Raw genomic sequence first — 14,802 nt, forward strand, 5'->3', positions numbered from 1 at the left:
AGAGTGATCCTTAAAACAAACAAACAAACAAACCAAAAAACCAAGATGAACAAGACACTGATCTCACCGTAAGGAGGAAAGGGCCTAATGCTGTTTCCTATCATGACTTTCACATATTAGATGCCTGTCCATTGCTGGTTCATATATGCTACCAAAAAAAAAAAAAAAAATGGATGTTTCTTTCGTAAGTTTATATATCTGCTATTTACCTACTGTGGGGTTCCTAAATAAAGATTCAAGGACTTCAGGACACTCTGAAATCTTATGTGAATTTATCTCTTTATGTGTTTACGTAAATTTTTCTGGGAGGGTTCCTGGCTTACACTGGACTCTCAAAAGAAACCCATGAGTGGGGAGAAGGAGTTAATCACTCCCGACTTTACTTGGCTGAATTTATATTATTGCTTCAAAATCAGCATTGATCCTGTGGGATGATAACTGCCAAATTTTTCTTAGATTTTAATTTAATTCATGGGATGCATGGTTCCCAAAGAAACATGTACTATATTAATGTAAAGACATTTTCTAATTGGTCCAAAATGAGGACATTCTTAAGAGTACCTTAACCAAAAAAAAAAATTAAAAATAAAGATAATGAGGATTAGGAAACATATAAATTTCTTTATCTGGCAATCTCTTTAAAAGTATAAATGGTAAGTCAGATAAATGAAAAATGATAATGGTAGCAATTGATAATTACATGATAGCCAACTATTTTCTATTTGCTGTCTCCCTGAAATTAACCTGACATAAATATACACTTTCATCCATTCAAACTGATCTCTATAAACACACAAAGTCAGTTCTCATTAAAGGCTATTTTAATGGGTAGTGTGTCAGTATAAACCTAGTTTAATATAATAAGGAAAATAAGTATTGGCACACTTTCTAAATGAAGGAGGTACTAGAAAAAAAGATAGCAGATGCCCTAAGACAACTAACATATGTCACTTTTGTTGATTGATATTTATAAAATATTGCTTCCCTGGATGAAATAAGTTTTCCTAGGCATACCTACAACACGTTCAGATTCTAGGATTAAGAAACACCTGCAATCACTTCTGGAGATGAATACTTGCAATTTTTAATCATTAAATAAGAGAACCATAAAGAGATCAAGAAAACTTGGGTAAGGAAAAATTATATTGATACAGAGGGGTATGGCTATAAGGCATGTATGATCCGAAAGAGAGAGATCTGTAAATCTAATGATTCAGGATCTATTTCTAAGTCAATTCTGTTATAGAAAACATGTCATAGAAGACATGCAATTTCTTAAGTAAAGGAATGAGCAAAGTGATATGGGGCTACCAGGAATATCATGGCCTCAGGCGAGTAGGGAGCACAAGCAGAAGCTTTCCTCCGAGGCTCTCTCAGGCACTCAGTCTCATCTTCATTCTGTACAATATCACTGCTGTCACTGTTGTTGTTGGTTTCATAATCAGAGGTAACTTGAGTAGTGTCATCTGCAATGGAAAGAGAGGAGCTTATTAGGAAACTTGCAAAAGGACACAGGGGTCCCATTTGAGTGAATATTCCTAAAATGCACATGGCAAATACCATGCTTAGGGACATTGCTTTCATGAGCTTACACACCAAGAATGTAAGATCATAAGCTGGGAAAATGTACTTAAAAAAAAAAAAAAAATATATATATATATATATATATATATTTATTTATTTATTTATTTATTATTTATTAGGGAGACGTAGGTTCTGCTCCAAGCAAGGAGCCCAACGTGGGGTTCAATCCAGGGACTCCATGATCATGACCTGAGCTGAAAAAACAGATGCTCAACCAACTAAGCCACCCAGGTGCCCAGAAAAGGTAAACATTTCATAACCCAATGAAATAGAATTATGATCTGTGATTTTAGGACATTCAATAATTCCTCCATAATAATGCTTAGATCAGCAGCAGTTTATACTTGTTAAAAATTCCGTAACTTTGTATTTCTTTTTCCTTTATGCATTCACCCAACACACAAAACCACCGAGTAGCTAAGTCTAGAAGGGGTACACAGGAAGAAGTCGACACCTAAGCACTAAGTGGTCTGTAGGACATGGCATAATAGCTAGCATGTACTTAAGGGCCTAGGAGATCCCCTGTATCCAATCTTGTTCCCTAGGAATCTGTGGCTTTCTTCCTTACCTATGTCTTCCATTGTCTCCCATTTCAGTCAGCATTAAACTATGCTAACTAGAGGCCCAATCAGGTACTATCAAGTGTCTGTAGAACAGGCTTTTGGGGCAATGACCTCAAAAGAAGTTTCTCATGGCTGAGTAAGTGCCTGAATGGTTCAGTGGGTGAATGCCATGTGCTGGATACCACCTAAAGCGCTTCATTTGTGCTAACCCCTTTAAAAGTACACAATCCTATGAGGCTGGTTATTACTGCAAATCACTGCGTTTCTGATGTCCTCACTTGCAGAAAGGAAACTGAGGCACAGAAAGGATAAGTAAATTGTCGAAGGCATACAGCTAGTAAATTTTGCCACATGAATTTGAACTCACAAAATAGGACTCTAGTTCCTACATTCTTTACTTTTGATAAAGTCAAGCTTTTTTTTTTTTTTCCCTATAGGGTTATCGCTAGGATTCCTACGCAATCTTTGCCTTCCCCCTAAGCACAAACCCATTTGCTTTCAGAAGCTTTAGTGCTTTAGCGTTTACATTTAGGTCTATGCTCCATCAAGGATGATGTTTCATATGGTGTTAAGAGGGGGTGAAATTCATTTTTTCCAACTCTACTGGAATGCTCTGGCATCTCTGTTGAAAATTTAATGGGGCTTTTTAATTTGGGGCTTTCCATTCTATTCTATCAGATCTATCTGTTGATCTTCAAGCTTGCACTACACTATTTTGATTACTGCAGCTGAAGTCTTGAAGTCAGGTAATATATTTCCTCTAACTTTGTTCTCCTTTCTCAGTTGCTCTGGGTATTTCTAGGACTATTGTATGTTCTCATACATTGACTATCTAATTTTTCTTAAGTTGCTAGTGAATAATGGCTTTTGTTATGTAGCCTAGTGCCATCAAGAGTATCTCGTAGAACTTTTCCAAAGACCCCTTCTTCTTCCAACTTTCTCGTGCAACTTGTTCTATGTAAGAATGAGACACAGTATGAAGATGAACTTGCCAAGTTTCAATCCCCGAATCTGTAGGAAAAAATTGAAGAACACTCCAAGGCCATAGTTCCATGTGAAACAACAAAGGTGATAAAGAAATACTCCCCCTATTATATCAGACTCAGAAGATTCAAAGATGATCAGGGACATAAGGAAGGGAATATTCTGAGTCTTCAGAATGCTACAGTATCAGAAAAAATGTTCCTTTTGATTCTTCCTTGCCTATGTCTCCTGACCTTTGTACATTGCCATTTTCATAGGCAAATAATCAAAATTTATTGAGTATATGTCAATAGATGCTGAAGTAGATAATTAAGAATCATTCTTACATAGCTTTATCACCCTCAAGTCTGCAGTTCAGAGAGGCCAGGTTTTTTCCTACCTTGTAATCTTTCAGCATTAACAAAATGAAGTCCCTACAGTTGCATCAATAAAAGTAAAATACTGGGGCGCCTGGGTGGCTCAGTGGGTTAAGCCGCTGCCTTCGGCTCAGGTCATGATCTCAGGGTCCTGGGATCGAGTCCCACATCGGGCTCTCTGCTCAGCAGGAAGCCTGCTTCCCTCTCTCTCTCTCTCTGCCTGCCTCTCCGTCTACTTGTGATCTCTCTCTGTCAAATAAATAAATAAAATCTTAAAAAAAAAATAAAAAAAAATAAAAGTAAAATACTAATCATCACAGTAATGGCAGCAAACGTGAACTATTTACAGTGACCTAGATACTATAAGCCCTTAAGTGATTTTTAAAAATTGAAGTATAGTTGACATACAATATTATGTTAATTTCAGGCATACAACATAGTGATTCAACAATTATATATATCATGCAATACTTCCGGTAAGGGTAGCTAACATATAGTTATGACAATACTACTGACTATATTCCCTCTGCTGTTCCCTTCATCCCCATGACTTATTTACTTTATAACTGTAAGCCTGTACTTCTTAATTCCCTTCCCCTAACTGCACTTTTACAAGTTTGTTTCTGTTTGTTTGCTTGCCTTCACATAGAGATGAAATGATAGGGTATTCCTCTTTCTCTGTCTGCTTATTTCACTTAGCACAACGCCCTCTAGGCCCATCCATGTTGTCACAGATGGCACGATTTCATTCTTTTTTATGGCTGAGTAATATTCCACCATGTATTAGGTATCTTCCATTATCTTGGCTCTAGTAAATAATGCTGCAGTAAACATATAAGTGCATCTATCTTTCAGAATTGGTGTTTTTGTTACATGTACCAAATAATTGAGCTCTTACAATAATCCTGTTAGGGAGGTGCTATTATTATCCCCATCTACGTATGCAGGAACTGAGGCACAGAGATGACAAAGTAGTAGATCGCTGAATAGGATAAAACCAGGATCCATTGCCTGTGTTCTTAACTTCACCATGATACTGCCTCAAGAAACAGCATTTTTTTTTAAGATTTTATTTATTATTTATTTGACAGAGAGATCACCAGTAGGCAGAGAGAAAAGCGGGGCGGGGGGGAGTAGGTGCCCTGCTGAGCAGAGAGCCCAATGCGGGGCTCGATCCCAGAACCCTGAGATCATCACCCGAGCCAGAGGCAGAGGCTTAATGCACTGAGCCACCCAGGTGCCCCTCAAGAAACAGCATTTTTGTATACTTATAGTGATCTCAACAGGGTATTTTCTCAGTCTGCAACAGAGACCTCCAGAGTATCCTAGAATGGAGAAGCTTCCAGTGTCCAAGATAATAGTTCTATATAGTTCTGTGAATAGAATAGAACCATATAGTTCTATGTATTATATAAAATGACATCTAATTTAAATATATACATATATTTAAATATATATATATATATATTGTATATACATATTCAAAACAATTTTGGACAAAATTGTATCCATGCTGAACTTAGGTAGTAGGATTAGGAATGATTTTGCTTTCCTTCACTGTCTTTTTACATTTGTCATATAAAAACTCAGAAACAGGGACACCCTGGGTGGCTCAGTCAGTTGGGCGTCAGCCTTTGGCTCAGGTCATGATCCTGGAGTCCCAGGACTGAGTCCCACATGGGGGGCTCCCTGCTCAGCAGGGAGTCTCTTTCTCCTTCTGATCCTCCCATGCTCTCTCTCACATTCTCTCTCTCTCTCAAATAAATACATAAAATCTTTAAAAATAAATTAAAAAATCAGAAACATATGTTATCTTTTAGATCAGAGGGGTAAAAACACAAGTGATTTCCATGTTGAGGAACAGAATCCAAACAAAGAATTACCTGTTCTGCTTGGTGTCCGAATGGCTCCACTGCTCCCCTCCAGGGGCCCGTCTGCAGGATTCCCTTGGGGATACGGTCTGCCACAGCTGAGAAATAGTGCAACAGCTGTAAGTATATTCTCTCTTTTCAAAAAATCACAGGCACACACCGTCTACGTACACATGAAGACAGATAATGATCAAATATTTCTACTTTCCACTTATTTGATAAAAAAATTGTTTTGCTTTACACATAGATGCTGATAGACTGTTTTCTTTTTAGCAAGAGTGTGATCATTCTAAAGGATCAGAAGCTGCACTCAACACCCATCCTCCTCCACAGTCTAGACCACATTTGAAACCACTTTTGTTACATTACTTAGAGAATCCTAGAACAATCTGCTACCTGCTCATAGTAGTGACTTTGGAGGTGCTGAGGCATATTTAGTCAAAAATATCTTCCCCAATGCATACCCTTTGTACCTGCCTAAAAGCCTCATTAGTAGATTTATTTCTATGGGTTAAGACATTTTATGCCCAAAGAGCCCTTTAAGAGTGCATATGTGGAGATAGAAAGACAATATGCTAATTTTCTTTTCTGCCGCAAAATAAAAATTAATTCCTTTTTCAAGACTGATCAGTCACCTGCTAAGGCCCAAAGGAAAGGAACAAAGTAGAGGTACATTGTGATAGAGAGGGAGTGGAAAATTGGCTGCACAAATGCTAGCTGAGAAAAACGGGCGAAGGGGGTACACTGCAAGTAATCTAGAAAAATGAGCATCCTGCACAGTGCTGGTTCTTTAACAGAGGACATTGGAGAAGGTGGGATACTTTTGTTTTCTCAACAGTTTTGACTGCTTTAAAAATTAAAAAGTAACCCCACAAATAGCCTGGCAAGTTTCTTCTCTCACTTATCTTGTTCAGAAACTCCATGGTTAGATTTTAATTCTGCCTTTTGCTTCAGAGTTCTTTTCTTCTGCCTAATATTACAAATGGTCTCAGAGGGTTTTTGTTTGTTATTTAACCACAAGTACTCACTCTAAAAGGAAAAGAAATGAAATGGTTTATAATTTACTAAAGGTCTCATCACTTTTATTTTCCCTCAATTGTGTGTTGTAGATCTAAGCATCTGCCAGTTAGAGATTATTTTCATCCTAAGCAAATTTATTTTCAAGCCTTAAACATAAGTAGGAAAGCATCCCATGCAAAATATTTCTAATTACGAGACCCTATCATTTTGATTTAGGGAATCAAAAGAAAATGACAGACCAAAGAAAAAAGAAAGCAGATACAAATGATGGGCTTACATTCTTGGGTGACACTTGGTAAATGGAGGGTTTATTACTTTTAAGAATTTTCATTGCAAGATAATACTTAAAAGGAGCACTTAAATTAGTAGCTCAAATATACTACCTCTTATGCCAAAAAGACAGCTTGTTGCATAGACATTACAGCAGCCAAAAGACTGGGATTCAATGCCAAACCCTTCGAGTTCAGCAAGGGAAACCACAATAATTAGTCGTGTGTTTCTGGAGCTCTCTGTGCCTACATGGGTGGCTGCCTTGAAGGCAATAATAGAACGTGGTTTGAATTACAGCTTTATAAAGCCCAAACAAATAAAAGACACACTACTGGATTTATAAACATTACTGAACAAGTCGGCAGTGAAATTCTCTTGTTTTTCTCCAAAACTCTTTTATAAAAATCCCATTACATTCTTCCCTCTAAGAGTACAAAAAATAGACCATGAGGAGAAAAGCTATGCAAGTGATAGATCTTTTTGGAACATCTCTGCTTTCTTTAGACGACTTATTTCCCACATGTTTGGAGCCCACAGTGGGAGAGTCTCCCTAGAAATGCTGGGAGCAGATGTCCTTGATGTCAATTACTCCACTGAGCTACATCTTGGCTTGTGATGCATAGCACAAAAACATGTTTCCTAAGGATGGTCCACCATAGACTAGCTCCATGGGCAATTACTGTGTATTAACCTAAAGAAATTGGTTCTGTGGTCAGATAAATTCAGAAAAGGCTACCTGAGCCAAAAACCAAGAGGTTTGCTTTTTGCAGGACTTCTCAGAGCTTTTAATAAAGTGATGTGTGTGATGTGTGCTGTGAATCACCAAGGGAAACAGGATATGTGTTTTACAGCAGATCATGGTTTGTGTGTGTGTTGGGGGGGGGGAGATGGGATTAATATTCCACAGAAATTATTTTATTAAAAAAAGTCTCATAGAGAGGGTCACAGAGTAACCTTGGGATGGTAAACTAATTTTCTACTCTGGCCCTAGACAAATAAACTAACAAAAATGATTTTCCCTTTTAAAATATCTGTAAAGAGAAAACAAGTATATATAAAGATTAGAAAAAAGAGCATTGATTTAGAGTTTATGACTAAATGATCTGAAAATGAAATCTGTGAAGCTTAAAACTGAATATACTAATCAAATCTAGGTCTGTGAACAGGTGATATTAGATGACCAGTATGTAAACTCATTCACTCAAAATGGTTATCCTCATTAACCTCAGCAAAGAAATAGCATTTCGTTCAAGGCACTCTCATGACTACACTTAGCATAAAAACACTTAACTCTTCAAGTTAAAAGAATAGTGTAATCCTCTAAAATCCATACTTCAAGATGAAGCTATTACCAGAGAGGAACAATACAGTAATCAGTAGGAGGAGATAATTCCTTCTCCATGACCATGCTGTCAAAATAACTCTTCTTGCCATGTGAAGCCTTTTTCTCTTATCTTCTGTGAAAAGACAATGCTTCCTATTTCCAATTCTATTTAAAAATGATAGAGCAGTACAAGCCAATTGTTTAACTGCCTTCAGAGACCCATTTGAGTCCAACCATAATGTGCCATGTGTTCGCTGAGCATTTTTATTTACATATTCATTTATTTACTTATTTAAGATTTTTAAGTAATCTCTACGCCCAACGTGGGGCTCGAACTCACAACCCTGAGATCAAGAGTTGCATGCTTTTCTGACTGAGCCAGCCAGGCACCCCTATCTGCACATTTTTAAAGTGGGGATTGCAAACCTAATATACCCTTAAAATGGAGATAAAATCCTCCTTGAAGAGCAAGTAAAAAATATTCCAACATAATATATTCTATTAAATCACTTGATACGATTTTTTAATTACACGCTTTATGCATTCTCCATTAGTAAGCAGAGGAAATACACAACTACTTATTTTCTATCACCTCCAAAGTTTAGCTATATGGCCTCTAGGGACTCTAAGTTTTCTATTCACAGGAAACCATGGAAAAATCAAGTTTCTGTTCAACAGAAACATTAACCTATACTTACTCTCATGTCAACTTCTTTGGCAAACCTACACAGAACTGTGTGGACTGGTGAGGAACACTAACCTCACCAGTCCAAAAAGTTTTCGGATGGGTGAACCTCCAGTTAACAATGTAAAAGCCTTACCTGCTACATATAACAGGTGGAGGGAGGATCTGAGGAGACAGGTCAGGGGCACTCTGAGTATAAGTTAATGCCCTGTGAGAACCCAGGCCCAGTCTGGCAGTTGTGTTGGCAGAGTCTGGAAACCGCACTGCAGAAATTTTGCTGACTGGGCTGCTGGCAGGAGTCCCTTGGGGAGGTGAGGAACAGGGCGATGAAAGAGGTGAAATTTTAGCTAGGGCACCTAGAAAGAAAAAGAGTCTTTAAATCCTGAAATCAAAAATTTTTTTGAAATTAAAAATCACAACTCTTAAACTCCACCTCATACCCCCAGTGACTCCACCAGGATCACGTGAGCGCTCAGTCTGGGGAGCTGGCCCTCTCTGACCCCATCTGGAGACAAGGTGTACAGTGGGGTGTCTCCACCGTGTGAAAGGCAAAGAATGAATTATCATTTTAAAAAATCAGTGGCAAATTTGGCAAATTCAGTTGAAGCCTTGGTGTCCTGGAATAACTTCAGGACAGAAGGATATTATTTTCTCCTCCCATTTTTGTTTCTTCTTGTCATTCTGACCTAATGATAATAATTAAAATTTCTTCATGTGTTTGTCTTCTCCTAGGTTGTGAAATTTTTAGCAGTCACAGGATCTGCTATTGTTTTAAACATTAACTTATCTGGAGCCGACTTTGGCAGGTATCTGATGCTTAAAATACACAAAGACAGATTTTTTTTGAGAAGCAATTAACTTTATTAGCCATCGACATTTTCAGGAAAACGACCTTATTTGTGTGGAACAGGACTCTGATCAGAGTCATTTCCGAAGAAAACACTTAAAAACCTTAGACGATCCGTTTCCGATTAAATAGGCCTCAAGCCCAAATTTTAAGTGTTGGTATCTGTGCCAAACTGTGTTTACTTTCGATTGTGAAAATTTTACAGAAAACTGGCTTAGATTTCAAAGTGCCGATACTTGAGTACAAGGACGCGATCTTCTGAAGTTCCACTCTCCCAAACACACAAGGCAGCCTGCCTTAAAACTGAGGAGAGCCCTATCTTCGGTACAGCCATCTGCTCACAGTTTTTCAGCACTGTGGGGCCCAACAACCTACTGTAAGGCAAACGGAATGAAATCATTCGTTGTTTTCTGTTTCTCACCGCTCAGGGGAAACGCACAGCCAGCAGCTCTCCCATCACTGGATGATACGTGTGGGGGAACAGGCACCTGGCTGGGTTTGCTTCCAACGTCCAGTTCTCTCACAAGTTTTATTTGTGACACCCAAAGATTTTCTGGTCCACTGAAAGGAATATGAAGCTTGCTGAAGGGCTTTTGCAATTTTTACATTTCTTGCGGACACCCTACTTTCTTTCATTTTGTTGCACCAGATGAGAAACCCTGCTCTTCCTTTGAGAAGTCTGGAGGTCGGCAGCCCCTCCTACTCCTTTTTGCTCAATATGTGTGTTGTTGATTCCCAATGGCAAGACGAAATCCCTTCCCTTCACTGGTAAAGGAAACGACTCAGACGCAGACAGGTTAAAGAACCTTCCCAGGGTCACAGCGCTAATAAGTGGGAGAATACGGAGTGAGCCCAGCTGTTCTTAGAGAAAGTTGTTTTAGGCCATACTGCTCTCAGAGACTGTCCAAGGAGGAAGAGAAGTCTATCATCTGCTAGGTAGCATTTGCACTTCACTTTATAATGACATAACTAATGGTTTTTTAAAAATTTCTATTTCTATTGAAAAGATTTAGCTCTTTTACCAAAGACACTGACAAACCTGCATAGTACATAATGTCCTAAAAAAGCCCCCAAAACAAAACAAACAAAATCCCAATAAATTCTTTTTTTTTTTTTTTAAAGATTTTATTTATTTATTTGACAGAGAGAGATCACAAGTAGACGGAGAGGCAGGCAGAGAGAGAGAGAGAGGGAAGCAGGCTCCCCGCTGAGCAGAGAGCCAGATGCGGGACTCGATCCCAGGACCCTGAGATCATGACCTGAGCCGAAGGCAGCGGCTTAACCCACTGAGCCACCCAGGCGCCCCTAAATCCCAATAAATTCTAAACTCAGAGTTTTCCAAAGAACCTATCATTGTGTGCAACAAAGTGGGTTACAGGTGTCCTGTGAAGTACTAATGGTTATAACTTCTTTTGAATAAAGATTTTATTTGGAAGCTTCAGAATAAATTTAATTTTTAATATTATTTCTAATATTTTATGATGAGATTTTATAATTTTACAAAATGAAGGAAATAAAATTTTCATCAAGCTCTAAATCCCTTCCCATCTCTCCACTGCCCTGTAACATTATTGTATTCATACATATTATTTCACAAAGAACACAACATGCTCTGATGGAAAAAGGTTGGAAAGGGCTAGTTTAATTCAGACTGTTTGTTAGATTATGGCCAACTGAGTTTTCAGATAATCTTAGAAAAGCAGAATAAACATTAAGGAGTAGGCCGGGGGTGGGATGTGGTATAAAGAAAGTATCTGCAGAGAGTAATGATCTGTTTGTTCAACAAACACTGACTGTGTGCCCACTTCCAGAGACTAAGGAGTAATGATTGGTTTGTTCAACAAACACTGACTGTGTGCCCCTTCCAGAGACTAAGGAGTAATGATCAGTTTGTTCAACAAACACTGACTGTGTGCCCCTTCCAGAGACTGAGGACGGCGTAGTGAAGAACAGCAACACATTTCCTGAAATCATGGAGCTTCAACTCTCTTGGAGGAGTCAGAAATTTTAAAAAGAGGTGTAAGAGGAGGAAAAGGAAGAAAAAAGAGAAAGAAGAAGAAGGAAGGAAGGATAAAAAGAAAGATGTCCAATGGAATATACCTCAGCCTTCAGAAAGGATGAGTGCCCACCATTTCCATGGACCTGGATGGAACTGGAAGGGATTATGCTGACTGAAATAAGTCAGGGAGAGAAGGACAATTACTATATGGTGTCATTCATATGTGGAACATAAGGAATAGTGCAGAGGGCCATAGGGGAAGGGAGGGAGAACTGAATGGGAAGATATCAGAAAGGGAGACAACCCATGAAACCCATGAGAGACTCTGGACTCCAGGAAACAAACTGAGGGTTGTGGAAAGGGAGGTGGGTGGGGGACACAGTAACCGGGTGATGGGCCTTAAGGAGGGCGTGGGATGTGATGAGCACTGGATGTTATACGCAATCAATGAAGTATTGAACACTACATCTGAAACTAAGGATGTACTATATGTTGGCTAATTGAATATAAATTAAAAAGAAAAAAGAAAGAAAAGAAACCCAGTAGTTATAAGTGATCTAAAGAAAAATAATGTAGAGAATAGAGAACAGAGAAACAGAGAGGCTCTAGGGGTAAAATTTGAGCAGAGGCCTGTGAAATAAGAAAGACATTTAGACAAGTATTGGGGGAAGCATGTTCCAGAAAGAGGGACCTACCTGGGGGGTGTTAGAGGGTTAGTCAGGGGGTCAGTGTGGGTGCAGCTTAGTAAAGGGGAAAGAGAGGGGCAGGGAATGTGGCCAGAGAAGCTGCTGGACAAGGCTGTAGAAGCTGATAGGCCAAGGCAAGACTTTAATTGTTGCTTATTTTGAAAAAGAAACGTCTGATAGGCATTGCTTTAGGCAATACTTTAATTACTTTGATAGCTGACTGTGAATTTTTTGAAGTTTTCTACCACCTTTTTAATAGAGCAAAACCTATGAGAATAGTACCTGTATCTGTCTTAACACAACATATTTTCTAAAGGCAATTTATAAGAGGAGTGATTTTTTTTCATTGCTAATTCTTCATAGCTGCCAGCTGATATTCTCAGAGAAAAGCAACTCACCCTTAAATACAAATTTAAAAATCCCCTCGATGATTAGAGTTCTTGGAACACATGGATTAACTAAATTTAAACAAATAGCAGACCTTAAGACTCCAAACTTAGTGCCTGGGATGAAAGTTAAAATAAACCTTGTAACGGAGGAAAAGCACTTTGCTTCTGTAGTACTGTTCATCTACTATTTTGAACACTTTTAACAAGCACGAGTGTTGGCAACAACTATGAAAAGAGGGGTATGTGCTCTCAGTCACCAAGATGGCAACAAATGATGCGCTCGGCTTAGCTCTCCCTCAGAAGAACCACGAACAACTACTCAAGAACAAGACATACGGAGCGAGTCCTGAACGTGGGGGTGAGGCTGAAGCCCCTGCACCACAGAGACCAAGACCAATTGTAAGAGAAGAGACTCCAACTTGACCACACTCCTGCATCCCCAACCAGCACAACACAGTGTGGGGAAGTCTCCCCTGAGCCTCTGGTTTCTCCAGCAGGAAAAGAGAACCCAAGAGGATAACCAGGAACCCCTTCACCCCCTGCAGAACTGTGGGTTGCTTTGTAGGAGCCTCTATTGTGATGTGTGCCATGGGGATTACAGGGACATCGGCTAGGCTCCACCACTGGGAATCTGACCGTGATGGATAAAGGGGTAGGGGCTTGCAACAACGAGGACACAGATCGTGGCAGATCAAGTTCATACCTGCAACGCCCAAATAGTAATCTCAACCAGCAGCACTGCTCATCTGCAGAGCCAAGCTGGAGGCACACACTGATCAGTGAACTTGGTCAGTACAGATCTGTGTGATTCAGATTTTTTTTTTTTAAAGATTTTATGTATTTATTTGGCAGACAGAGATCACAAGTAGGCAGAGAGGCAGGCAGAGAGAGAGAGGAGGAGGAAGCAGGCTCCCCGCCGAGCAAAGAGCCCGAGACGTGGGGCTCGATCCCAGAACTCTGGGATCATGACCTGAGCCGAAGGCAGAGGCTTTAACCCACTGAGCCACCCAGGTGCCCCTGTGATTCAGATTCTTAAGTAAGGAGTTTCATCAGCCCTATATGCCCATGCCCAGGCAAGAAGGTAAATCATAGCCTCACCCACTGCAGAGAGCATCTCCCAGCTCCATCTGACCGAAAGGACTGGTGACAATTCCCAGAAGCAGTGAGGTCCAGGGACCCTTGAGCCAAGTGGTGGGTGGCAGCATGGAATACCCCAGAAAAAAGCCAGTATGGGGTGTGGAGTGTTCCCATGCTATGCACTGGCAGGGGGATTCATTCATAGCTAAGGCTGAGGGTTGGTAGCTCCCAGCCCCTGTCAACTGAAGAACCTATTTGGGCAACTCAAAGTAGCTGGAGTGACCCCTTCTCCTCCCCAAGCAGGGAGCAGAGACAGAGCCCTGCCCAGAACAGACTGTCTTCTGGCCCCAACTGACCAGCTTCCGGAAGCTGTGTGGTCTAGTGGCACTGGAGCTGAATAATGGGCAGGTGCAACAGACGGCTTTCAGAACAAAGCCCCGTTTGGTCCCAGAGCTTGGGATGGGGGACAGCTTGAATTAAGACAACAAACAACAAGCTCTGTTGGCTTTACGGCTGCTTCTCCTGCTGTGCTCAGGCAGGGAATCTAATTTGTAGCCCTGCTCATTACTGACACAACCTATAGTTTTACTGACCGGAGCACTGGGAAAGCTGCATCACCCATCAATAGCCTTTCATACAATGGCACATGAACAGAGAGCACAGCCTGTGGTCCCGTCTTCAGAGCAAAACTGATGGCCTCAGAGAACCAGAGAATTCAATGCACACTCCAGCCTGATTGAGGTCCCCAAACAACAAGCTGCACAGGTCTTGGGTCCCTGCCAGAGCAGGGAAATGGATTCATAACCCTGCTATTACTGAATACAGTAGCAGTCCTGACCATCTGGTAAGCCTGACCAGAGAATCAAGGCACTGTGGAGCCCACCCTACAGTTTCACTTGGGTAGGGAACCAAGCCAGCAGTCCCGTCCAACTGTTCTCAGCCAGTGGCACATCTCCTCACTCCATCCTCAGAGTTCGAACATTTGCCTCACGCAAAAATAGACACAAGGGTGGGCCCTACTGCCTAAGGACATTATCAGGAGGCACGAGCAGAAACAAACTGAGCTGGCTGGGGAAGAACAGTCTCTGCAAAGTCTGGAACAGAAACCTGGTTACTCAGATGCATAGATACCAACATAAGATATCAA

The 14,802-nt window shown here is 40.3% G+C and overlaps 1 protein-coding gene across 2 annotated transcripts in view; it reads right to left on the reverse strand.

The window, feature by feature from the left end:
• Positions 1 to 14,802, reverse strand: part of PDE3A (phosphodiesterase 3A) — a 326,716-nt gene that overhangs the window by 32,678 nt on the left and 279,236 nt on the right. The window contains exons 6-8 of one of the 2 annotated variants that reach the window (XM_047741639.1): positions 8,794 to 8,959; positions 5,371 to 5,456; positions 1,312 to 1,466 (exon numbers count right to left, since the gene is read on the reverse strand). In XM_047741639.1, the coding sequence (XP_047597595.1) occupies positions 1,312 to 1,466; positions 5,371 to 5,456; positions 8,794 to 8,959 (407 nt within the window). Of the gene's footprint in view, positions 1 to 1,311; positions 1,467 to 5,370; positions 5,457 to 8,793; positions 9,014 to 14,802 lie in introns of both variants that reach the window. The other variant, XM_047741638.1, reaches the window with a different exon arrangement.

The sequence above is a fragment of the Lutra lutra genome, chromosome 8, assembly GCF_902655055.1.
Source record: "Lutra lutra chromosome 8, mLutLut1.2, whole genome shotgun sequence".
Classification (NCBI taxonomy): domain Eukaryota; kingdom Metazoa; phylum Chordata; class Mammalia; order Carnivora; family Mustelidae; genus Lutra; species Lutra lutra.